The 27,086-nt window shown below is 47.2% G+C and overlaps 2 protein-coding genes across 2 annotated transcripts in view; one reads left to right on the top strand and one right to left on the bottom strand.

Moving 5' to 3' along the window:
- Positions 1 to 13,081, top strand: part of LOC310634740 (uncharacterized protein) — a gene marked incomplete at both ends in the record, with an annotated part of 362,395 nt that extends 349,314 nt beyond the window's left edge. Inside the window, one exon of the mRNA XM_083353275.1 lies at positions 13,063 to 13,081. Within this exon, the coding sequence (XP_083209401.1) occupies positions 13,063 to 13,081 (19 nt within the window). The remainder of the gene's footprint in view (positions 1 to 13,062) is intronic.
- Positions 1,361 to 8,144, bottom strand: LOC310635357 (uncharacterized protein). The gene is made up of 2 exons (XM_083354206.1): positions 5,801 to 8,144; positions 1,361 to 5,608 (listed from the first exon to the last, which is right to left on the bottom strand). The coding sequence occupies exon 1, from the start codon at positions 8,045 to 8,047 to the stop codon at positions 6,812 to 6,814; it is 1,236 nt and encodes a 411-aa protein (XP_083210332.1). The 5' UTR covers positions 8,048 to 8,144; the 3' UTR covers positions 1,361 to 5,608; positions 5,801 to 6,811.
- Positions 13,082 to 27,086: the final 14,005 nt, after the last annotated feature.

Raw genomic sequence — 27,086 nt, 5'->3', positions numbered from 1 at the left:
TTGCACAGCTGCTGTGTTCGTCTGTGTTTCTTTCAAACACGGAGGAATGCAGCAGCTCTGCAAACAGGGCGGCGGCAGTTTGGAGAGCTGCGCAGCTCCCCAAACCTCCGCCTCCACATTTGAAGAGTTGCTGCATTCATCAAACCGAGGTTTGGAGGTCGCGGGAGAGGGGGAGGGTGCTCGGGTGGCTCTGGCGGTGTCCGGGCTGAAGGCGTCGCCGCAACCCAGTGCCCGTCGCCTTTGAGTCCGTCTCTCCCCCCCCCCGCGTAAGCTGGCGGTACTGGGCAGCGACAGGTGCGTGCAGCTCGGGATGTGGTGCGGGCGTAGGGGGTGGTGTATTTTTTGCTTGTTCTGTGCATGTGCGTGCGTGCCCACAAGCGCGTGCACATTTTGCGGCTCCCACTTTTTTGTGTGTATGACGGAACTGGTTCTCAGTGGCTCTTTTGCTGTTTGGGGTTGCTGACCCCTGCCCTAGAGAATAGGTTTATCTCCTCTTTGTGACAGCCCCTCAAGGATTGGAAGACAGCTATCATGACCCCCCCAATCCTTCTCTTCCATGGCCTAGACATACCTAACTCTCTCAACCGTTTGTCATTTAGCGTCCAGACCATTTATCATTTCTTCTCTGCATATTTTCCAGGGACTCAACATGTGTTGAGTCATGGGACCAGAATGGGCCGCAGTATTCTTAGTGTGGACTCACCAGCGTGGTGTAAAGTGGTACTATCACTTCTCGTTGTCTTGAGATTCCTTGCTCCTAATTGTCCACTAGGACACCTAGATTCCTCTGTTGAGCCAGATATTACATGTTCTATTCCAGCTCTTTTCATTTTTCCTACCTAGGTGTAGGACCTTATTTTATTCACCACTGAGCTGCATTTTCTTGGCCCAATGTTCAGATGTGTCAAGAACCTTCTGGCAAAACAAATGGCTGTTTTAGAGGGAAACCATAGCTTAGTTATCTGGTATGAAATGTCCTAATTTCCCTCTGTCAGAGGGGCAGTGATGGAGAAGACAATTGCTGAATCTGAGAAGGATGCCAATGAAAAATTTTTCAGTTAGCCGTTCTAATTTTTAAACTGTGCCTAATGAATTGCTGTATTTTCATAGAATTTAGGACTAGGACAGATAGCAATGCAACAATAAATTAAGAGGCAGAAGCATAACTGCAGCTAATGTCATCAGAGGCAGAGAGTGGTGGGAATGATGTATGATTGAAACTGAAAATTTAAATTTATAAATGAGGGAAGGGAAGATGAGTAAAACAGATTACTTAGAGATGCAGATTGCACAAGAAACAGATTACAAGTTAACAATTCTATACATTAGAAACCCACTGTATCACTGAGCAAGACTTGGGTAATGAGCATTACATTATCTTTTTATTATTAAATTCATTCATTATTAAACTTAATCACTGCCCATCTCGTCGTTGTCGCCCATGGACAACGTTACTCCAGGCCTTCCTATCCTCTACCATCTTCTGGAGTCCATTTAAGCTCACGCCTACTGCCTCAGTGACTCCATCCAGCCACCTCATTCTCTGTCGTCCCTTTCTTCTCTTGCCCTCAACCTTTCCCAGCATTAGGCTTTTCTCCAGCGAGTCCTTCCTTCTCATAAGGTGGCCAAAGCATTTGAGTTTCAATGTCAGGATCTGGCCTTCCAAAGAGTTGTCAGGGTTGATCTCCTCTAGGACTGACCGGTTTGATCTCTTTGCAATCCAAGGGACTAGCACGAGTCTTCTCCAGCATCACAGTTCAAAGGCTTCAATTCTTTGGGCCTCAACCTTTCTTATGGTCCAACTTTCATAGCCATACATTGCAACTGGGAAGACCATAGCGTTGACTATACACACTTTTGTTGGCAGGGTGATGTCTCTCTTTTTAGTGTGCTGTCTAAATTTCCCATGACTTTCCTCCCCAGGAGCAAGCGTCTTTTAATTTCTTGGCTACAGTCCCCATCTGTGGTGATCTTGGAGCCCAGGAAAATAAAATCGGTCACTACCCTCATGACCATAGCAACAGTGAAAATACCCATTTTTTTCCCTTATCAACAATGAAACATTTTCAACTGTACTTTTTCCCCCTCAAGTTAGGTAGCAGAGAGGTTTGTCTCTCTTCTGCTTGACAGTATGGCCAAATGGCAGCCACTTCCACAAGTCCACCGCATTATTATTATTATTATTATTATTATTATTATTATTATTATTATTATTATTATTATTATCATCATCATCATCATCATCATCATTATTATTATTAAAATTTATATACGGCCCTATTCCCGTAGGACTCAGGGCGGTTTACAGGGAAAATTAAAATACATAGTATACAAAATTAAAATCAATTAAAACTATAATTAAATTACAGTCCCTGAAGTTAAACTAAAACCCAATTAAATTAAATTAAATTAAAACCCCTCAGTCTGGGCCAAACAGCTCAAAGAACCAGGTTTTCAAGTCCCGGCGAAATGAGCGAAGGTCCAGGGCAGTCCTGAGTTCCGTGGGAAGTTGGTTCCATAGGGCCGGCGCGCCCACAGGGAACGCCCTTCCCCTGGGAATAACCCGCCGGCATTCCTTAACCAGCGGTACCCTGAGAAGGCCCTCCCTGTGGGAGTGCACAGGACGATGGGAATGTCGCGCCCTGCGGGCTTGACACTCACCGGCACTGCAGGCCTGACTCACCGGCACCTCGTCTCTGCGCCCATGCCTGCCCTGCACCGTGCCCCGACGTCCTCGACCGGAGGCGAGCCGCTTCCGCACTACAACGGCAGCAGCGGCGGCGGACTGCCAGGTCAGCTGGAGCCTTGCCGGCGCACACATGCACACACCAGCCCGGCCACTTTCTGCCGGTTACGGTGGCCTCAAGGAGCCCTAGGCCTGGCCCAGCACAGGCGGGTGGAGGGTACCGGGTGTCGGGACGGGACATAAAAGGAGGTGTTTGGGAGGGACACTCCTTAAGTAGGGGATGGGCGGATGTGGGTGCGGTCGGGTGGGCCGTGGGCGTGTACGTGCAACTTGTATTTAACAGCGTTGGGTGCGGGTAGCAGCCAACGCTGGCTTTGTTTCCTTCGGATTTCGTTTGCTTGTCTTCATTAAATGCTTTTCCTGAGAACTCAGCACTCGTCTCGGTCGCTTTGTTTTCCTGCTCTCCGGGCGAGGCTTGAGAGGGAAGTTGATGCCGGCAGCAGGTGTTCCCTTAGATAATCCGGACCCAAGCCATTTAGGGCTTTATAGGTCATTACCAGCACCTTGAATCTCACCCGGGGGGCAACCGGAAGCCAATGCAGCTCACGGAGAAGAGGTGTTACACGGGAGTATCGGGAAACTGCCATAACAACTCGCGTGGCTGCATTCTGCACCAGTTGAAGCCTCCGAGTGGTCCTCAAGGGCAGCCCCATGTAGAGAGCGTTGCAGTAGTCTAGCCAGGAGGTCACGAGCGCATGGGTGACTGTGCATAGGGCATCTCGGTCCAGATAGGGCCGCAACTGGCGCACCAGGCGATGCTGGGCAAAAGCCCCCCTGGTCATGGCTCCTATATGGTCTTCAAAATTGAGCCATGAATCCAAGAGGACGCCCAGGTTGCGAGCCCTATCGACAGTGGGTAACACCTGACCCCCCATCATTAATGATGGAACGGCCTGGCTAACCCAAGATGCCGGTATGCACAGCCACTCAGTCTTGGCAGGATTGAGACGAAGCCTGTTTCTCCCCATCCAAACTCAGACCGCCTTCAGGCAACAGGACATCACATCGAGTGCATCACTGGGTTTGTTTGGGGTGGAAAGAAAAAGTTGGGTATCATCAGCGTACTGATACCCCACCCCGAAACCACGAATGAGCTCGCCCAGCAGTTTCATGTAGATGTTGAACAGGAGGGGAGAGAGGACCGACCCCTGAGGGACTCCACAAACGAGAGACCTCGGGGCGGACCTCTGCCCTCCCGTCAACACCGACTGCGAGCAGCCCAGGAGGTAGGAGGAGAACCACCATAAAACAGTGCCTCCCACTCCCAACCCCCTGAGACGCCGCAGTAGGGTACCATGGTCGATGGTATCGAAAGCCGCTGAGAGGTCTAATAGGACTAGGACAGAGGAATGTCCCCTGTCCCGGGCCCTCCAGAGATAATTCACCAGAGCGACCAATGCCGTCTCCGTGCTGTACCCGGGCCTGAAACCCGATTGGTACGGGTCTAGATAATCCGCTTCATCCAGGACCAGAGGGAGCTGATGCGCCACCACACTCTCAACAACCTTCGCAAGAAAGCGAAGGTTGGAGACCGGACGAAAGTTATTTAAAACAGCCGGGTCCAGGGCAGGCTTCTTGAGGAGGGGTCTCACCACCGCCTCCTTCAAGGTGGCGGGAAAGATACCCTCCTTCATTGAAGCAGTTATTACTGCCTGGAACCAGCCTCGTATCTCCTCCCAGGCCGCATAAACCAGCCAGGAGGGGCACGGATCCAGTAAACAAGTGGTGGAGCTCAGTCTCCTCATTATCCTGTCCACGTCATCGGGGGAAACAGGGTCGAACTCAGTCCAGATAACATGCTCAAGACCGCTCAATTCCTCCACGTCAGACTCTGCCCAGTCAGAGTCCAAACCGGTCTGGATCTGAGCGATTTTGTCCACCAGATGATTTATTTATTTAATTTTTATACCGCCCTTCTCCCGAAGGACTCAGGGCGGTGTACAGGGCAATACAATAAAATACAATGACTAAGCTCCTCAGCCCGCCCCTGTAAGGGTTCCTTCCCTCGTCTCCCAATCAAGGAGAGAGCGAGTCACCCTGAACAGGGCGGCTTGGTGATTATCTACGGACGCGATGAGGGCAGCGAAGTAATTAGACTTCACCGTCCTCATCGCAGTGAGGTAAGACCTTGTGAAGGCTCTTAGCCGCAATCGGTCAGATTCAGACCGGGTGGACCTCCAACCGCTCTCTAGACCCCACCTCCGATGCTTCATCTCCTGGAGCTCCACAGAAAACCATGGGGCCCAACGGGATCTGTGCCGGGTCTGGGGTCACAATGGTACAACACGGTCGAGTGCCTCAGTGGCCGCCCTTCCCCAGGCATCCACCAAGGCATCGACCGGGCTGTGAGTGAGGGAGATAGGTAAAGACCCAAGCATCATCTGGAACCGTTCTGGGTCCATTAGGCGCCTGGGACGGAACCACCAGGTCGGTTCCACAGCCCGGCGGCGGGGGGTGTGTGACATAGCGGAAGACCAGCCGCAGGAGATAATGATCGGACCATGACAGGGGGACAATAGTTGGCAAGCCCCCTCCCACATCTCAGCCGGTATTTGGCCCAGCAGGTCATCCAAAACGGAGAAGGGGTCTCCACGCCACCCCAAAAAAGGGCGCCCATCCCGTTCATATCTCCAAAGAGCCAAAGACGTCCAGCAATCGTCCCAGCCGCAAAGCCATTCTCCGACTGATCTTCGGGCTGGGAGGCCTCCCAAAAGAAAAGCAGCCTCAGCACAGCTAAACACGGCGATCCGAATGCCACGGCCACGCCTCGGCCAATCTTCAGGCCGAGAAGCCTTCCAGGAAGAGAAGGGAGCCCACCTACTGATTGTAAAAATGGCAGCGCTCCAAACAGCACGACCACACCTTGGCCAATATTCGGGCCGGGAGGCCTTCCAGGAGGAAGAGGAAGCCCCCCTGGTGTTGCTAGAAACGGCAGTGCTCCTAATGGGGTGGCTACACCTCAGCCGATCGTTGGGCCAGGAGGCCTTCCGGAAGGAGAAGGGAGCCTACCAGCTGATTCCTGGAAGCAGCGACGCTACAGCCGGCACACCACACCTTGGCCAATCTTCGGGCCAGCGGGATCACAAAAAGACAAGAAGAGCCCCCATGCCGCTTAAAAGCGGCTCCCGACTGCTGTTAACCCCTCCAACCTCTCCATCGGGTCGTCGCCACGGTTGTGCTTCCCCCAAAGCTCATTTGGAGCCCATCACAGGGAGCACAAAGCTCAAGAAGCAACCGTTGCCATCTTGGGCAGAAAAAAAAAACCCATGGTCCAGGGAAGAAGCCAGGGCCCACTGAAAATAACAGCTGCTTCCAGGACACAGTCCCGAGAGCCAGGGATGAATGCCCTCCCCTCCTTCCCCAACATGAGGATCAGAAATCTTAAAAAGAAAGAGGAGGCTGGGAGGCGTGCAGGGACCCAGTAGGAGGGAGAAAAAGCCTGTGGAGACCCTGGGGTGGGAAACAACCGGGCAGCACAAGGGTTGGGAAACAGCACAGGGTGTGTCGGAGGTTCAGGGAGGCCTAGAGATGCCTATGACAGGCAAACCTGGGCCTGCAATACGCCTCCAAGAGCTTTCCCCAACCCTAAGGGAGCCAGTGTTCCACTTAGTGACTTACACATCCGATTAATGGCTGCATCAGAGAGATCAGGGTAGTTTAGGAAAGAAATCTCAATTAATGGCACTTTCAACATGCAACCATAACTGCAAGCCCCATGACAGTTATATCTTGAGGACCTTTTCTACGCTGGCTGAGGAATTCTGGGCCTCAAAATCTGGAGAAAATCAAGATAGAAGACCTGAAACTCCACATATGGGAATTACATAATCAATATACAAAACTATCACCCAGAAGCCTTTTTGAGGAAATCCACAAATTCTACAAAAGGAAATATCCAGTTGCTGCTGCTGCTAACCGGAAATAGGAAGCTTGCCTTTTTCCTTTTTCCTTTTCTCTCCACCTACAAGTCTAGTCCTGAAACACATTTTGAGTAAAAAGATTCAGACCACAATTCAAATACTCAATTTCTCAACTACAGTTTGAATGGGAGATCACAAATGAGTTTCAAGCCTTTTCTAAATTCTTCAACTTTAGCCTCATGTGGATTTCCTCATGTGCAATAAGGGATGATTTACGAGTGAAGTAACGTCCACAAACGGGACATTTGAAAGATTTCTCCCCTGTGTGAGTCCTCTGGTGTCTCAAAAGGCAAGAATTCTGACTGAAACTTTTCCCACAATCAGTACATTCAAAGGGTTTCTCTCCTGTATGAGTCCTCTGGTGTTTCACCAGGTCGGAATTATAAATGAAACTTTTCCCACATTCAGGACATTCAAAGGGTTTCTCTCCTGTGTGAAACCTCTGGTGACTCACCAGGTGGGAATTCTGACTGAAACATTTCCCACAATCAGGACATTCAAAGGGTTTCTCTCCTGTGTGAGACTTCTGGTGTCTCACAAGGCTGGAATTCTCACTGAATCTTTTCCCACAATCAGGACATTCAAAGGGTTTCTCTCCTGTGTGACTCCTCTGGTGTGTCACCAAGCTGGATTTGTGATTGAAACTTTTTCCACATATAGGACATTCAAAGGGTTTCTCTCCTGTGTGAGTCCTCTGGTGTTTCACAAGGCTGGAATTTTGACTGAAACTTTTCTGACAATAAGGACATTCAACCAGTTTCTGTCCTGTGTGAGTCCTCTGGTGTTTCACAAGGCTGGAATTCTGACTGAAACGTTTCCCACAATCAAGACATTCAAAGGGTATCTCGCCTGTGTGAGTCCTCTGGTGACTCACAAGCCTGGAATTCAGACTGGAACTTTTCCCACATTCAGGACGTTCAAACGGTTTCTCTCCTGTGTGAATCCTCTGGTGTACCACTAGGTGGGAATTCTGACTGAAACTTTTCCAACAATCAGGACATTCAAAGGGTTTCTCTCCTGTGTGAGTCCTCTGATGTTTTACTAGGTTGGAATTAACACTGAAACGTTTCCCACATTCAGGACATTCAAATGGTTTCTCTCCTGTGTGAATCCTCTGGTGTTTCAAAAGGCTGGAATTCTGACTGAAACTTTTCACACAATAAGTACATTCAAACGGTTTCTCTCCTGTGTGAATCCTCTGGTGTACCAGTAGGTGGGAATTCTGACTGAAACTTTTCCCACAAGCAGGACATTCAAAGGGTTTCTCTCCAGTGTGAGTCCTTTGGTGTATCACCATGATGGAATTCTGACTGAAACTTTTCCCACAATCAGGACATTCAAAGGGTTTCTCTCCGGTGTGAGTCCTCTGGTGTGTCACCATGATGGAATTCTGACTGAAACTTTTCCCACAATCAGGACATTCAAAGGGTTTCTCTCCTGTGTGAGTCCTCTGGTGTTTCACCAAGTTGGACTTGCAACTGAAACTTTTCCCACAGATAGGACATTCAAATGGTTTCTCTCCTGTATGAGCCCTAAGGTGGTTCTCCAAGTTGGACTTGTGACTGAAACTTTTCCCACAGATAGGACATTCAAAGGGTTTCTCTCCTGTGTGAGTACTATGGTGCTTCACCAAGTTGGACTTGTGACTGAAACTTTTCCCACAGATAGGACATTCAAAGGGTTTCTCTCCTGTGTGAATCCTACGTTGTCTCATGACATCGGAATTTCTAATGAAACTTTCACACAATCAATGCAGTCATATTTTTTTCTCCCTGCTGTGAATCCTCTGATGTATCACCACGTTGCCATGTTCACTAAAGCATTTACTGCACTAGGAGTGCTTTTATGGCTTATCTCTTCTGTGGGTCCTTCCATGAACAACAAGAGAGCTGTTCTGACCAAAGCTTTTGCCACAATCAGATGATTTCTATGGCTTTTCTCCTGTTTGGCTCCTCTTGTGCATAATCAGTTGTGATTTGCAATATGTGCTTTTCCAACAATAAACACAAATACGGAGCTTTTCCACAGCTGATATTCTTGAGGAAGTCAAAAATATGGACAATCCCTTGTTTAGTGGTGCTTTCATTCAATCCGTTTTCTTCCTCACAGGGCGAGGCCTGGATTACTCTCTGCTCTTCCTGAGTTTCCTAGTCACTTTTTCCTCCACTGATTTCCAGATATTTCCCTCTTTTACTGAATGAAAAATAATCTCCCTTGACTTTTCATGTAAGGTATCCTTGAGTTTTGAATAATCTACTCTTTCCAGCTTGAAATCTTTCTTGATTTTCTTTTTTTTTCTAAGAGCTGCTGGAGGAGGAGAATTGTGTGGTTTTCTGAAGGAAATGGAAAATATTTTAATTTCCAGCTCGATTTGCTTTCCTTTTCATTGTTGCTTGTTATTCTTAGCTGTCCAGAGTGCTCTTCTTCCCATCCTCTTTTCTATTAGATTTAAAGAAAAGTGTAACTTTAATTTTTATAAAATGGTGAGGTGTGAAAAAAGTATACATTAGAATGAAAAAGCAAACATGCCACAAAGATAGAATAATCTCTTACATTGTTTATGATTCATCTGATACATGGAATACTACTGACATCCATGTTCAAATATCCATTCAATCAAATTCAGTTGTTGATTTGGGTAAAATTTCTTGTTGACTTTGGTCAATCACAAATCCTTAGCAATACAAAAAGGGTTATCATAAAATAGATCTGAAAGTGATGGAGGTAATTCCAGATATATGTATAGAGAGAAAAATATAGCTACACACTTCTACAAAAGTATATATGGAGAAAATCTATGTCTTTCAAGCCTGGAAAAATGTCCCAAAATAGTTTACAGTCAAAGCTTTTCATCTAATTTTAGAGATGTGGCAGCTTTAACTGATGGATAACAGAATAACACAGTTGGAAGGGACCTTGAAGGAAGAATTTTAATGGTGGAAATGACAATAAATCAAAAAAGATGTTGATAATAGCAATATATGCACCAAACAATAAACAAGAAATACTTTATCAAAAACTACACAGGAAAATATTGGAAATCGAATATCAAAATATTTGTTTAGTAGGAGGCTTTAACGCAATTGTGAATGAAAAATTAGTTTACAAAAGTTGTAAAATAAGGGAAAAAGGAAGAAAGAGATTACGTAAGGTGTTTGTTAAAAGACCAGAAGAAATCTGTGTACAGAAAGTTTGAAGAGAAATCAACCCAAAAAAGACTCAGTATACATTTTATTCAAATAGACACAAATCATGGTCTGGAATGGATATGATATGGACGTCCCCTAAATTAAGAATAATATATATGAAGTTGAGATAGAATCCAATATTTGGGCTGACCATAATCCGATAAAGCTGAGTTGGACAGGAGTAAAGAAGAAATCAAGGTGGACACGGAATCAACTCTTATTAAAAGAGAAAGAATTTCAGAGATAACAGTTAAGGAAATGGAATTCTTTTTCAAAGAAAATTAAAAAGAAGACATTTCACTCCAGTACATATGGGATACAGCCAAAGCATACTTCAGAGGATTAGCTATAACTGATACGGCTGAAAAGAATAAAGAGAAAAAGCAACAGTGTACAACGCTAAAGGAAGAGTTTAAAAAATTGGAGCTAGAACTTCAAAAAGATCCACAAAAAACCTCTTAAAAGACAAATGGAGATAATTAAACATAAATTAAGCCTAATAAGTCAGAAGAATTGGCTTAACAAATCAGAAGGGCAAAACATTTTTTTTCCGAAAATGCAAGTAAACTGTGAAGATGGCTGGCTTATAAATTGAAAAAAGAGAGAAAAATTTGAAAAACAAATTGCAAGATGAGAAGGGAGATGTGCAACTCCAAAATGAGGCAATAAAAAATAGTTAAAGAATATTATGAAAAAAGATATGATACAGAAAAAAAATCTCTCTGGGAAAAAGACAACATATGGAAAAAGCCAATCTACCAAAAATTCCAGAAAACTTTAAAAACATGCTAAACAAAAAAATAACAATGTTGGAAGCTATAAAAAGAAAAAAAAAATGATAAAACTTCATGACCGGATAGACTTCCTGCAGACTTCTATAAATGCTTTGAAGATACATTAATTCAGACAACATATCATAAACAAACAGCAAAAGTAATTGTAAATGGGAACTACGTAGGGAATTTTAACATAAAGAAAGGAACAAGACAAGGATATCCATTGTCCCCATTGCTATTTATATTGACATTGGAGGTTTTAAAGAGGAACATCAGACAAGACCCAGAAATTAAGGGAATGGAGATAAAAGTTGAAAGCTATAAATTACAAGCATTTGCAGGTGACTTGGTATTTATCACAGAAGAAACATTGCAGAGAACCCCTAAACCAGGGGTGTCAAAATTGCCAGCCTGCGGTCCGGACATGTCACTCGGAAGCCATTCCCACCTCATTGCAGGCAAAGGCAAACGGTCCCCATATGTCGCGCAATGTCACCAGTTTGACATGTCTGCCCTAAACTATTGAAAAGGATTGAGGAATTTGGAGAAATTGCAGGCTTGAAGATAAATAGAGTAAAAACAAAAGTTATAGTTAAAAAGCTTAAAACGAAAGGAAAAGGTTGCCCCGCACATACGTGCTAGTCGTTTCCGACTCTAGGGGCCGGTGTTCATCTCCGTTTCAAAGCCGAAGAGCCAGCGCTTGTCCAAGAACATCGCCGTGGTCTTGTGGCCGGCATGACTAGACGCCAAAGGCATACAGAACGCTGTTACCTTCCCACCGTAGTGGTCCCTATTTTTCTACTTGCATTTTTACATGCTTTCAAACTGCTAGGTTGGCAGAAGCTAGGACAAGTAAGAGGCGCTCACTCTGTTATGCGGCACTCGGGATTCGACCTGCCAAACTGCCGACCTTCTGATCAACAAGCTCAGCGTCCTAACCCACTGAGCCACCGCATCCCTATAAAAAAAAAACCTTACATCTAGGCAAAAAGAACAATTGTCAGAAAAAAATGGATTTTCAAATAGTTAGGAAAGTTATATATTTCGGAATATACCTAACAGCAAAATTTGCAATGATAAAACATAACTACATAAAATTCCTTTGATTTTGAAATTTATTTGGCAAGGAAGGAAAGCCAGAATTAAACTGAAAATGCTACAAGAATTCATAGAAAATGGAGGATACAGATTACCAGATTGGGTCTTATATTATCAAGCACGTATCTTAGTATGGCTAAAAGAATGGATAAATCTCAGACATAAAAGACTGTTATATCCAGAAGGACATGATCCGCAACTAGGAGGGCATGCATAGATACTTTCAAAATCATTATAAAAGAAATACACTACTTCTTGTATGCGAAAAGCTAAAAGCTAAAAGGTACTTAAGAATCTTAGTATTGCTTTCAACGATGCATTTGTTCACCCGAACCAAGTGAAATATGGAAAAAAATTGACATATAAAGGATATCTAAGGGAAATTAAAATTTAAACAAGAGCTTGTAGACCAGGGTACTGAATTATCATGGTGGCCTTACTTTCAAATTCAATCGAACTATGATACAGATGAGAAAATATATGACTTTTATAAAGAACAGACAATGTTTGATCAGACACTGTTGACCTCTGATAAAAAACTGATTAAGAAACTATATAACTTTCTATTAAATTCAAAAATGGAGGATGAGCAAGTGAAAGAAACAATGATACAGTGGACAGAAAACTTTGGATATAATATAGAATAACAGAAACGGCAAAATCTTTGGGAAAGAAATTATAAAATGACCATGGCAAGTTCTTATAAAGAAAACTGACATAAAATGTTCTATAGATGGCATTTACCACCTGCTAGATTAGCAAAAAGGTTTAAAAATATGTGCAGTAAATGTTGGATATGTCATCAAACACCTGCCCTGTATTACCGTATGTGGGAGCCTTGTGTTAAAGAAAAAAACATTGGGCCAAAAGACCCAAGAACATTTTAGGGAAACATGTAGATTTTAAACCTGAACTCTTTTTATTAGGTATAATATCAGAAAAATTTAATAAGCAAAGGGTACATTTAATATTGCATGTATTAACAGCAGCAGGGATTGTATTTGCTCAGCACTGGAAGAATGAAGAAAGACCAAGAAGATATTGGACTGTGCTGAAATGGACAGCCTTACATTGAGGATCAAAGAGAAAGTAGATACAGAATATTTTCAAACATGGAATTTATTTCATCAATGTTTGGAGAAAAGGGGTAGAGAGAAAGAACTAACTTGTATTATTAAGCAAACAAATTGGACTAGACAACACGATGTTTATTAAGCACTAATCAAATGTGATAATAGAAAATTAGTTCTTAAAAATTGTAAAAAAAAAAAAGAACAACAGAGTTGGAAGGGACCTTGGAGGTCTTCTAGTCCAACCCTCTGCTCAGGCAAGAGATCCTATTCCTATTCCTGACAAATGGCTGTCCGGTCTCCTCTTAAAAACCTCCAGTGATGCAGCACTCACGACGTCTGGAGAGAAGCCATTCCCAAAGAATCAACCTTCGCTTGAAGGAGACTTTTTAAATCTTCCCACCAGTACAAAAATTGCAGCCCCCAGTTTAACAGCCTGCAGCACCAGCGGACTGAAAAGTTGGGGAGGGAAGGAAAATGCAGCAGCAGCAGCTGACCTGCTTCAGCCTAGTTGCTTCTCTGCTTGGACGCCGTGGAGGAAGCCCAACAGCCCCGCTCGCTCCCGGCTTCTCCTCCGACCTGCCCTCCACTCACCGTCCAGCTGCTGCTTCGACCCTGGGAAGAGCACAAAATCCTCCCTGCACACCATCTTCCTCCCAAGAGTGATCAGGAAGAGGAGGTTCCTCTAGGCCCGGAGTCGGCAACCTTGGCTCTTTTATGACTCGCGGACTTCAACTCACAGAATTCCTGAGCCAGCTATGCTGGCTCAGGAATTCTGGGAGTTGAAGTCCTCGAGTCATAAAAGAGCCAAGGTTGCCGACCCCTGCTCTAGGCGCTTCCACTCTCCTCCCCTCCTTTCTAGCAATATATAGTACTCGATGGTTTTAACTCCTTTAAACTCAAACACAAATGCCATGTTCTCTATTGTCGGCTTGCTAGGTACAGAGGTTGCCGCCGATCGGTGGCGAAAAACACGCTAGTCTCCTATCTGCTTAAGGCATTTGTACGGTTCCCCCCCCCCCCATTAAAAGCTATTGAGTCGTTTCTGACTTCTAGCAACCGACCTTTGCAACATAGCCTAGTGAAATGTGATGCTAATTAGTTACATCAGAAGATTATACCTATGTGCTGAGCCCCAAACGTTCATGACGATTTTACACAATTGCACAATCAGCTTTCCTAGGGGCGACTCTCAGTGGAGATCAAAACCTCTCTACCCCCGAAATATTTATGACTTATTTAATGTGGATCCCAAGGTTTTAGGACATAGCAGCAACATCAGGCCAGATGCTCCAGGGCAGCCAACTTCACTCCTTCTGGCAAAGGCTGCATCCGAGAGCACCCAGCATATCATTCCTGAAGGAGGACCACCTATATCTGCTGAATGCTAAATGCCATGTACTTCTGTAAATTTGCTTGCACAGAAGTCTCCATTAGGTCACAGAGAGAAAAATATGCAGCAGGGCCTCGAGAATGGGGACTAAGAAAGAGGGGGGCAATTGTGAATATATGGTAGAAGAAATATTTCTAAAATACATATTTAAAAAGAAAACAAAAGGGAAGAATAGAATATCCCACCAAAGCACATGGCCGACTGATCACCAGGCTAACCTTTTTAGAGGGACACCCTGCACTGCTATTTCTAATGTACATCTTGCAGGTTTTGGATGACAAGAGTGGCCCTTTCAGCTATTGCATCTGAGCTCTGATGCATGGAGGAATCTAGAATAAAAGAACAATGAGACAATGATTGGGCTGACTTACCGTAAATAACAAGCCATTGTAGGCAAATACAATAGATGGTTAAGAGAAGGCTTTGAGGTTTAACTTTTAATGTTGGTTCATCTGTTCAGCACTTTGCCTTTATTCACAGTAGATACATGAAGGACAAATTGATTCAAACTAGAGGTAGAAATTCACAAATTTTGGGCCTCCTTTACAAAGATAGGAAACGAATATTGTTACAATATGTTTATCAATATTCACCTGATTTACTATATGTAAATCCGTTTTTGTCTTTTTAATGCACTTTTTTTAATCTTGCCCATCCTTGATTTGCTGCTGTAATTTTTCTCTTTTTATCTTATAGTTTGCCTAATATTTTTTCTTTAAAAAGGCCCCTTACCAGAAGCAATTTCATGTGGCTGCTATGTACCAATTTTCTAAGCTGCCTCTAAATCTAGAATCATAACATCATAGGGTGGGAAAGCACCCCAGGGGTTTTCTGGTCCAATGCACTTCTCAAGGCAGGTGCCTTATATAACCCGTCAAATGACTGTCTGGTTTATTCTGGAACACCTTCAATGATGGAGCATCCACAAAGCCAGGAGGAAAGCTATTCCATTTTTCAATTGCACTCACTGACAGAAAATTTCTCCTGACTTCTAGGTTGGATCTTCCTTTGACAACCTTCCACCCACAAACTTCTTGTTCTGCCTTCTGTTGCCCTACAGAATAAGTTTATCTCCTCTTCGTGACAGCCCCTCAAGTATTTGAAGACAGCTATCATGCCCCCCCAATCCTTCTCTTCCATGGCCTAGACCACGGGTCGGCAACCCGCGGCTCCAGAGCCGCATGCGGCACTTTGAGCCGTCTCCTGCGGCTCCCAGCCGCCCGGTGCGCGCGCACCTCTTCAAATGGGCAGTGGTGTGCGTGCACCTCTCGAAATGGAGAGTGGCACCGCCCATTCCGAGAGGTGCGCACGCACCTTTCCGAAGGGCGGAGGTGCGCACAAACCTCTCCAAGCCGCCGCCGTCCCGTCCGGAGACCTGCCGCGTTCGTCAAACATTGACGAACACGGCAGCTGTGCAAACGGGATGGCGGCGGTTTGGAGAGTGCGTGCGCACCTCTCCCAAGGCACCGCCGTCCGGAGACCTGCTGAAGTTTGGGGAGGTTTGGGGAGGTAAACCTCCCCAAACGTCGGCAGGTCTCCGTACCTCCGCGCCCTGCCTGCCTGTTTCTTTCTGCTGCCTGGCTGGGCAGGCTGGGCTGGCTGACTCTCCCGCATGGCTCGCTTGCCTTGGGATCCAGTGTTGTTTTGAAGGGAGCTAACATGGCGACGGTGCCCGTCTATTGCATCTGTAGGCTGCCCTACGACATAACCCGCTTCATGATCGAGTGCGACGCCTGCAAGGACTGGTTTCACGGCAGGTAACACAAAGCGATCGGGCCTTTCCTCCCCCCCTTTCCCTTCCCCCCACGCTCTAGGGCAGAGATCCCCTTCCTATCGCTCGGGGCCTTTTGTCTCTTTGGCTCGCCAGGGCTGGAGCGGCGAGAGCGAGCGGGAGAGGAGAGATGGTGGGCTCCTGGCTGCCGCTTCTGCTCTGTGTAGTTTTCCAACAGGCCTTTTTGGAGAAGAGGAGGAGGAGGAGGAGCCACTCTCTCGTTTCCCTCTCTTGTATTTGTGTGTGTGTGTGTGTGTGTGCGTGTGTGGTTTTGTTTTTGTTTCGTAAATTGTCGAGCCCGGGCATACACAATGGACTCCCCCCCCCTCCTTCCTGGGGCTCTGGTGTCAAGGGGCTGCGGGTAGTGGTGGTGGTGAAGGAGAGAGCTATTGTCCTTCACTCGGGGAGGGACGGCGGGAGGACTGGCTGAGTGACTCGCTTGTGCTATAAAGGGTGTTTCTCCCCCTTTTTTAATTTTTTTTTTTGGAAATTATTATTTTATGAGCTCCTGGTTTCTGGCCGGCTGCCTCCCTCCCCCGATCGGGGGTCTTATTGGGTGGATTCAATGGGGAGGGTTAAGGATTTAAGGTTAGATGCTCCCCTCCCCTCACTTTCTGCAGAGAACGCATGGAGAGAGCAGAACCGAGGGGGGGGGAGTTTGAGGAAAGCGGTTCCACAATGTCTAGCTTAGAGGGAAAAGCCAGCGAGCCAGTCCCGGGAAAGATCCCTACCGAGCAAGCGAGAACCGCAAGGACTGGGGAAGCGGAGGCGGCTCCCGGAGAGCCCGCGCTCCGGGCGGTCACTTGCTTTGCATCTCCTGAGGGAAGGGGGGGTGACTGGAGCGGGCGTGTTTCCTCGCCTGCTGGGCGCCGCGATTTGCCTGGGAAACGTGTGGGCCCCAAATGGCAGCGTGGATCGAGGAAGCGGACAGCCAGGGCTTCTCCGAGAGCCGAGGCCACACAGGGTATTCCTTGCCGCGCAGGCTGCTGAAGCCTGGCTCTGACGCCACTTCGCCTTGGCTAGACTCTGGTATGGAGCGAGCGAGCGAGCGAGTCCGCTCCGCCAAACAGGGGAAGCAGAGTCCCCGGCCGCTAGACTCAGCCCGAAAGGTGGGTGGAGGAGAGCACAGAAGAATAGGCGAGACCCCCTTCTGGTCTTCCTGAGGTAGCGCTGTCTTGTGGAAGACAGCCCCCCCACCCCACCCCCGGTTGCCACGTTCACCTCTTGACACTTTCATGGTACCCCACCCCCCCCTTTTTGTGTTTCTTTTCACCTAATGAGATACAAGGGGGGTGGCTTCTTGGACCCAGTCCGGGAGACACCTGGGGAGGTTAATTTCCTAACGCTCCCCGGTCAAAGCTTTGGCTTCCGTCTCCTGGGCGGCAGGCTGCTTTTAATTCGCTTTGCAGACGGGCCGTCGCCGTCGCGCAACCAGGAACCGGTTCCATCACACATAAAAAAAAGGCAACCGCGCGCATCCGCAACAAACAGTTTTTAAGTATGCGCGTGCATGGACGGACGCACGTAGCTCCCACTTTTTGTTATGTGTGATGGAACCGGTTCCCAGTGGCTCTTTTCCTTTTTCGGGTTGCCGAACCCTGGCTTACCTGATTCACACTTCAGCCACCATGAAAAGTTGCAGACGTTTGGGGAGGTTTGGGGAGGTGCGCGCGCACCTCTTAGAATGGGTAGCGGCCCCGCTTGTTGCAAAAGCTGCCGCGGCCCGTCTGCAAAGCTGCACCTCCCCAAACCTCCCCAAACGTCGGCAGGTCTCCGGACGGCGGCAGCTTGGGAGAGGTGCGCGCGCACTCTCCAAACCGCCGCCATCCCGTTTGCACAGCTGCCGTGTTCGTCAATGTTTGACGAACGCGGCAGGTCTCCGGACGGGATGGCGGCGTTTTGGCGAGTACGTGCGCACTCTCCAAAACGCCGCCATCCCGTTTGCACAGCTGCCGTGAACGCAGCAGGTCTCCGACGGGACGGTGGCGGCTTGGAAAGGTGCGCGAGCACCTCCGCCCTAAGGAAAGGTGCGCGCGCACCTCTTGGAACGGGCGGTGCCACTCTCCATTTGGAGAGGTGCGCGCGCACCACTGCCCGTTTGAAGAGGTGCGCGTGCACCGGGCGGCTGGGAGCCGCAGGAGATGGCTCAAAGAGCCGCATGCGGCTCCGGAGCCGCGGGTTGCCGACCCATGAGGTAAGCCATTCCCCCCCTCCTCTGAATCTCTCTTTTGCTATGAATTGCCTCTGTGTTTTGGGGAGAATCAGATTGGGGAGGGGAGCAGTGCGTATCTGAAAGTGTTTGTACTAACACTGGAGGCTCTTGAAAAATCCTCACTGGATTGAGGGAACTGGAGCAAAACTTCATAAAGTCCATCACAACACCTGGAAACTTCCCAGACTCGACGTCAACTGACCCCTCTACTTCGGGCACTGCTGCACCCCAGTCTCACGAGGGTGCGGGCCGTCCCGGGCGCCCTCCCCTCGAAGTGGCCCCTCCCCTCACCCTGCTCAGAGCGGCTCCTCCTCTCGCCGGTGAAGGCTCCGGGCACTTGGACGTCCTTGGAGTTGGCGTGCGGTGCGGGAGAACATGGCTTGTGCTCGGCTAGTTTCTCTCACGCTGGGCTGCCTCGTACTGGCCAGTACCTGCGGCAGAGGTGAGGTGGGGCGGCCTCGCAGACCCAGCTCCCGGCAGGATGGAGCTTCTGCAGTTGCCCCCGCTTGGCGCGCGGCGCCTGGAAAGAGCGTGCGCTTTTTGTGCTCTCTAGTCCCGCGCGCGGCTTCTTTCCCTTAGAAGCGCAGGGCTTCTAAGCGGACCATTGCCTGCATGGAACGCCACCCAACCCGGGAGTGCGGTTGCCTGGCCTGCCCACCTCCGGGGGACGGCTTGGGCTGGCCCGGGCATCACGCCTCTGGGGCTAGAGAAGCGAGGCGTAGTTCTGTCTGCACCGTTGGAGAATGTGCCACCTGTCTCTGCTCTGCTCTGTTCTAGGGTGCAGCAGCTACTTTGCAACTACTCGGAGGAAAAGATGGGCAGCATTTTTTAAAATAATAATAAAATTAAAGATGAGTGCGTTTGGGTGCAAAAAAAGGGGACACTGCACAGGAGCTGGGGAGCCGCAGATATGGGGGATGCAGAAATGCAGTACCTTAAATCCCCCCCTTTGATTTATGACACTTGGCCACCTATCCATAGGGCACCGCCCGTCCTCGTTGGCAAAAGGCGGTGGTGGAGGGCGAAAAGGATTTAAAAATTGGCCCTCCACCTCAGGTAATAGGAAAGGGATACCCTGGGACGCCCCGCCTCCGCCTCGCTTCCTGAGGAGGCCGCTTTGCTGCAACCTCGGTCGGGTGACTTTTGCAAACTCCTCACGAACGGGACCTAAGTGCAAACCCTTCGCGACCCCCCCCCCAGGTTGCTGTTACTAGGATTGATGAAAAGCTTCGCGTGGCTTCGCACGGAGGTACAGAGACCTGCCGACGTTTGGGGAGGTTTGGGGAGGTGCGCGCGCACCTCTCAGAATGGGTAGCGGCCCCGCTTGTTGCGAAAGCTGCCGCGGCCCGTCTGCAAAGCTGCCACTTTTGGCAGCTTTGCAGACGGGCCGTTGCCGTCGCGCAACCGGAAACCGGTTCCATCACACATTAAAAAAAAGGCAACCGTGCGCGTCCGCGCAAGAAACGTTTTTTGCGCATGCGCGTGCATGGACACACGCACGCGGCTCCCACTTTTTTTTATGTGTGATGGAACCGGTTCCCAGTGGCTCTTTTCCTTTTTCGGGTTGCTGACCCCTGCATTATCTTTTTATTCTTAAATTTATTCATTATTAAACTTAATCAATGCCCATCTCGCCGTTTGAGTCAACTTTGAGTGACTTCCCTTGACCTAATGTCCATGTTGTTAATTGCGAAATTGTGTCGGTCCCATTGCAATCCCATGGACAACGTTCCTTCAGGCCTTCCTATCCTCTACCATCTTCTGGAATCCATTTAAGCTCACGCATACTGCCTCAGTGACTCCATCCAGCCACCTCATTCTCGGCCATCCCCTTCTTCTCTTGCACTCAACCTTTGCCAGCATTAGGCTCTTCTCCAGTGAGTCCTTCCTTCTCATAAGGTGGCCAAGTTTCAACTTCAGGATCAGGCCTTCTAAAAAGCAGTCATGGTTGATCTTTTCTAGGACTGACCGGTTTGATCGCCTTGCAGTCCAAGGGACTCGCAGGAGTTTTATCCAGCATCATAGTTCAAAGGCTTCAATTCTTTGGGGCTCAGCCTTTCTGATGGTCCAACTTTCATAGCCATACATTGCAACTGGGAAGACCATAGCCTTTTTTTATTGAAAAGTTTTATAAAAATTACAATACCCCAAAACCAACCCACCCTTCCCCCCCTGTCCCTCCCCCACTTCCCAGAGCTGAGTACAGGGTTACAAATATAACAATCATAATCTAACTAACATTAACCAACTATATAAATAACCAAGTCCATAATGCACTTTAACTCCCCTTCAACATAAATATAAACAAATTTAAAATAATAAAAGCATAAACAAATTAATATTCTAATTATTAAACAATACAATATCCAAATTGTTAAACACTACTAATACTAAAAATAATATCATCTTATTAAAACTAATAAAAATTCCACTATAATAAACTATTAATAATAATACTCTAAAATTTACTCATAAGCTAAATGGAACTTTTTAGTCCCATATTTATTCTGAATATAATCTATCCATCTTCTCCAGACCGAAATGTATCTTTCTTGTGAATGATCCTTCAAATAAGCAGAAATCTTAGCCATTTCTGCTAAATTTGACACTTTAAGCGTCCATTCTTCTATAGTAGGCAAGCTCTCCTTCTTCCAATATTGCCCTACCAATAACCTTCCAGCTGTTATCAAATTCAACATCAAGTTAGTTTCTTTAGTATCACAATCTGTAATAACACCCAATAAAAATAATTGTGAACTTTATCTTTCTCTTGAAAATCTTTTGAATGTTCCACCAAATCTTAATCCAAAAGGTTTTTATATTTCTACAAGTCCACCAGATATGAAAATAAGTAGCATCCAAACTGCCACAATCTACAACATTTGGGCTGTAAATTAGGATACATACAAGACAACTTTTTGGGATCCAGATGCCATCTATAAAACATTTTATAAAAAATTTCTCTTAAGTTTTGGGCCTGGGTAAATTTTACATTTCTAACCCAAATTACTTCCCATATATCCAATGGAATCGGTTTTTGAATATTTTGGGCCCACTTTACCATGCACATAGCCTTGACTATACGCACTTTTGTTGGCATGGTGATGTCTCTCTTTTTAGTGTGCTGTCTAGATTTGGCATGATTTTCCTCCCCAGGAGCAAGCGTCATTCATTCATTCATTCATTCATTCATTCATTCATTCATTCATTCATTCATTCTTGGGACTTATATGCCACCCTATCTCCCGAAGGACTCAGGGCGGCTAACAACAATAAAATACAATAATACAGAAGTTAAAAAGAAATTAAATTAACAGCCTCAATAAAATAAATTAAAATTAAAGTTAAAAATTAAAAAACATTTTAAAATCCCTGTCGTCAGTCCAGGTCAGCCTGATGGAAAAGAAGTGTTTTAAGGCCGCAGCGAAAGGACCCGAGATCTGGGGCCATCCGGAGCTCAAGGGGAAGTTGGTTCCATAGGGCTGGAGCTCCCACAGAGAAGGCCCTCCCCCTGGGGGTCGCCAGCCGACATTGTCTAGCCGACGGCATCCTGAGGAGGCCCTCTCTGTGTGAGCGTACTGGGCGATGGGAGATAGTTCCCGGCAGCAGACGGTCCTGCAAATATCCCGGGCCTAAGCCATGTAGGGCTTTAAAGGTAAGTACCAGCACCTTAAATCTCACCCGGAGGACAACCGGTAACCAATGCAGCTCACGCAGGAGGGGTGTAATATGGCAGTATCAGGATGCTCCCATCACTACCCACGCGGCCGCATTCTGCACCACTTGGAGCCTCCGGGTGGTCTTCAAGGGCAGCCCCATGTAGAGAGCATTGCAGTAATCTATACGGGAGGTAACGAGTGCGTGAGTGACTGTACGTAGGGCATCTCGGTCCAGATAGGGGCGCAACTGGCCCACCAGGCGAACCTGGGCAAATGCCCCCCTGGCCACGACTCCAATATGATCTTCAAAACTGAGTCGTGAATCCAGGAGGATGCCTAAATTGCGTGCCCTATCAACGGGAGGTAACACCTCTCCTCCCATAACCAAAGATGGAATCTCTTGGACTAAACGAGATGCCGGTACGTAAAGCCACTCAGTCTTGGCCGGGTTGAGCCGGAGCCTGTTCTTCCCCATCCAAATCTGTACCGCTTCCAGGCAACGGAACATTACATCGAGAGCATCACTGGGTTGGTTCGGAGTGGAGATGAAAAGCTGGGTATCATCAGCCTATTGATGATACCTCACCCCGAAACCACGGATGATCTCACCCAGCGGCTTAATATAGATGTTGAACAGGAGGGGCGAGAGTACGGACCCCTGAAGCACCCCACAACTAAGGGGCCTAGGGGCTGACCTCTGCCCCCCTGCCAACACCGTCTGCGAACGGCCTGAGAGGTAGGAGAACCACCATAAAATGGTGCCTCCCACTCCCAACCCCTCAAGACGTCGCAGCAAGATACCATGGTCGATGGTATCAAAAGCCGCTGAGAGATCTAATAGGACCAGGACAGAGGAATAACCCCTATCTCGGGCCCGCCAGAGATCATCCACCAGCGCGACCAATTGCATCTCCGTGCTGTACCCGGGCCTGAAACCCGATTGGTACGGATCCAGATACTGTTTCCTCCAGGACCAAAGGGAGCTGCCGTGCCACCACGCTCTCAACAACCTTCGCAAGAAAGCGAAGGTTGGAGACAGGACGAAAGTTATTTAAAATAGCTGGATCCAAGGCAGGTTTCTTGAGGAGGGGCCTTACCACTGCCTCTTTCAAGGTGGCGGGGAAGCACCCCTCACTCAAGGAAGCATTGATTACTGCTAGGAGCCAGCCTCGTGTAACCTCCCGAGCCGCATAGACCAGCCAGGAGGGACACGGGTCCAACAGACACGTGGCGGCACTTAATTTCCCCATGAGAATCGCTATCCCCACCCCATCCCCCCGGGTCCCAAGACTCTCCCGGGCCCCTTACTGCCGTGATCATCAGCCAACCTAGACTGAGAAAGGTTCGGCAAAATCCCCCCCTCATTCTGTCGGGCCTGACCCTCCCCCCTCCCTAACCCTTTAAAAAGTTTTAAAAGAAAACCCAAAAGCCACTTTTTTGCACCATGCCTCCTCTCAGGGTCCCAAGACCCGTCATTAACGAAACGGCGGAACAGGTTGGATGGCCACATCTGAGAGAGGGGGGAAGCTCTCAGGGCGAGCAGCAGTCTTTTAATTTCTTGGCTGCAGTCCCCGTCTGTGATGAACTTGGAGCCCAGGAAAATAAAATCTGTCACTACCCTAATGACAATAGCAACAGTGAAAATACCCATTTTTTCCCCTTATCAACAATGAAACATTTTCAACTGTAATTTTTTTCCTCATGTTAAGTAGCTGTGAGAAATGCAGGGAGCTAGTGGGAGGGAGAAAAAGCCTGTGGAGACCCTGGGGTGGGAAAGAATTGGGCAGCACAAGGGTTGGGAAACAGACCACAGGGTGTCTTGGAGGCTGGGGGAGGCCTAGAGATGCCTATGACAGGCAAACCTGGGCCTGCACTAGGCCTCCAAGAGCTTTCCCCAACCCTGAGGTAGCCAGTGTTCCACTTAGTGACTTACACATCCGATTAATTTCTGCATCAGAGAGATCAGGGTAGTTTAGGAAAGAAGTCTCAATTAACGGCACTTGCAACATGCAACCAGAACTGCAAGCCCCATGAGTTATATCTGTCAGCCGCGAGAGTTGTGTTGGGAGTCTCGCGATACTCCCATGTTACACCTCTGCTCCGTGAGCTGCATTGGTTGCCAGTTGTCTTCCGGGTGAGATTCAAGGTACTGGTAATGGTGTTTAAGGCCCTACATGGCATGGGTCCGGAGTACCTTAGGGAACACCTGCTGCCGGCATCAACTTCCCTCCGCCCTGTGCGTTCCACAGAGAGGGCCTCCTCAGGGTGCCACCGATCAGAGAATGTCGATTGCTGGCCCCCAGGGGGAGGTCCTTCTCTGTGGGTGCCCCGGAGCTATGGAATCGGTTACCGGTTGAGCTCCGGATGGCGCCCGACCTTCGCTCCTTCCGTCGCGATCTAAAGACATTCTTATTTGAACAAGCCGGCCTGGCCTGATGGGGGATGGGGGGGGTTATTGTTATTTTAATATTTCTACACTGGCTGAGGAATTCTGCGCGTCAAAATCTGGAGGAAACCAAGGTAGAAGATCTGAAACTCCACATATGGGAATTACATAATCAATATACAAAACTGTCACCCAGAAGCCTTTTTGAGGAAATCCACAAGTTCTACAAAAGGAAATATCCAGTTGCTGCTGCGGCTAACCAGAAATTAGTAGTTAACCTTTTTCCATTTTCCTTTTATCTCCACCTACAAGTCTAGTCCTGGAACATATTTGAGTAAAAAGATTCAGACCACAATTCAAACACTCAATTTCTCAACTACAGTTTGAATGGGAGATCACAAATGAATTTCAAACCTTTTCTAAATTCTTCAACTTTTGCCTCATGTGGATTTCCTCATGTGCAATAAGGGATGATTTATGAGTGAAGTAACGTCCACAGACGACATTTGAAAGATTTCTCCCCTCTGTGAGTCCTCTGGTGTACCACTAGGTGGGAATTCTGATTGAAACTTTTACCACAATCAAGACATTCAAAGGGTTTCTCTCCTTAGTGAGTCCTCTGATGTTTTACTAGGCTGGAATTATCACTGAAACATTTGCCACAATGAAGACATTCAAAGGGTTTCTCTCCTGTGTGAGTCCTCTGATGTTTTACTAGGCTGGAATTCTGACTGAAACTTTTCCCACATTCACAACATTCAAAGGGTTTCTCTCCTGTGTGAGTCCTCTGGTGTACCACTATCTGGGAATTCCGACTGAAACCTTTCCCACAATCAGGACATTCAAAGGGTTTCTCTCCTGTGTGAGTCCTCTGGTGTATCACCAGGATGGAATTTTGACTGAAACTTTTCCCACAATCAGGACATTCAAAGGGTTTCTCTCCTGTGTGAGTCCTCTGGTGTTTCACCAGGTTGGAATAAGAACTAAAACTTTTCCCACAATGAAGACATTCAAAGGGTTTTTCTCCTGTATGAGTCCTTACGTGCTTCACTAAGTCGGACTTCTGACTGCAACTTTTCCCACAGATAGGACATTCAAAGGGTTTCTCTCCTGTGTGAGTCCTCTGGTGTTTCACAAGACAGGAATTCTGACTGAAACTTTTCCCACATTCACAGCATTCAAAGGGTTTCTCTCCTGTGTGAATCCTCTGGTGTCTCACCAGGTGAGAATTCTCACTGAAACCTTTCCCACAATCAGGACATTCAAAGGGTTTCTCTCCTGTGTGAGTCCTCTGATGTTTTACTAGGCTGGAATTCTGACTGAAACCTTTCCCACAATCAGGACATTCAAAGGGTTTCTCTCCTGTGTGAGTCCTCTGGTGTTTCACCAGGTCGGAATTAGAACTGAAACTTTTCCCACAATCAGGACATTCAAAGGGTTTCTCTCCTGTGTGAGTCCTCTGATGTTTTACTAGGCTGGAATTATCACTGAAACTTTTCCCACAGTCAGGACATTCAAAGGGTTTCTCTCTTGTGTGAGTCCTCTGGTGTTTCACAAGGCTGGAATTATCACTGAAACATTTCCCACAATCGGGACATTCAAAGGGTTTCTCTCCTGTGTGAGTCCTCTGATGTTTTACTAGGCTGGAATTATCACTGAAACTTTTCCCACAGTCAGGACATTCAAAGGGTTTCTCTCCTGTGTGAGTCCTCTGGTGTTTCACAAGGCTGGAATTATCACTGAAACGTTTCCCACAGTCAGGACATTTAAAGGGTTTCTCTCCTGTGTGAGTCCTCTGGTGTTGCACCAAGTCGGAATTATAACTGAAACGTTTCCCACAATCAAGACATTCAAAGGGTTTCTCTCCTGTGTGAATCCTCTGGTGTTTCACTAGGTTGGAAATAGAACTGAAACTTTTCCCACAATCACGACATTCAAAGGGTTTCTCTCCTGTGTGAGTCCTCTGGTGTGTCGCAAGGCTGTAATTATCACGGAAACTTTTCCCACAATCGGGACATTCAAAGGGTTTCTCTCCTGTGTGAGTCCTCTGGTGTTTCACCAGGTCGGAATTAGAACTGAAACCTTTCCCACAATCACGACATTCAAAGGGTTTTTCTCCTGTATGAGTCCTTACGTGGTTCACCAAGTTGGACCTGTGACTGAAACTTTTCCCACAGATAGGACATTCAAAGGGTTTCTCTCCTGTGTGAGTCCTCTGGTGTTGCACAAGGCTGGAATTCTGACTGAAACTTTTTCCACAGATAGAACATTCAAAAGGTTTCTCTCCTGTGTGAGTCCTCTGGTGTATCACCAGGATGAAATTCTGACTGAAACGTTTCCCACAGTCACGACATTCAAAGGGTTTCTCTCCTGTGTGAATCCTGTGGTGTCTCGCAAGGCTGTAATTATCACTGAAACTTTTCCCACAATCAAGACATTCAAAGGGTTTCTCTCCTGTGTGAGTCCTATGATGTCTCATGACATCGGAATTTCTAATGAAACTTTCACACATATTTTTTCTCTCCCTGCTGTGAATCTTTTGATGTATCACCACGTTGTCATGTTCACTAAAGCCTTTACTGCACTAGGAGTGCTTTTATGGCTTATCTATTTTGTGGGTTCTTCCATGAACAACAAGAGAGCTTTTCTGACCAAAGCTTTTGTCACAATCAGATGATTTCTATGGCTTTTCTCCTGTGCGGCTCCTCTTGTGCATAATCAGTTGTGATTTGCAATATGTGCTTTTCTAACAACAGACACAAGTACGGAGCTTTTCCACAGCTGATATTCTTGAGGAAGTAAAAAATATGGACAATCCCTTGTTTAGTGGTGTTTTCTCACAGGGCGATGCCTGCATGACTCTCTGC

This window comes from Vipera ursinii, assembly GCF_947247035.1.
Source record: "Vipera ursinii genome assembly, chromosome: 2".
Classification (NCBI taxonomy): Eukaryota; Metazoa; Chordata; class Lepidosauria; order Squamata; family Viperidae; genus Vipera; species Vipera ursinii.
The sequence above is the reverse complement of the archived record's forward strand: the minus strand, read 5'-3'. Positions and strand labels throughout refer to the sequence as shown.

What these genes read in the sequence shown, in the direction of transcription:
- LOC310635357 (XM_083354206.1), bottom strand. Translation starts at nt 8,047, where the DNA reads ATGGTGACACACCAGAGGACTCACACCGGAGAGAAACCCTTTGAATGT.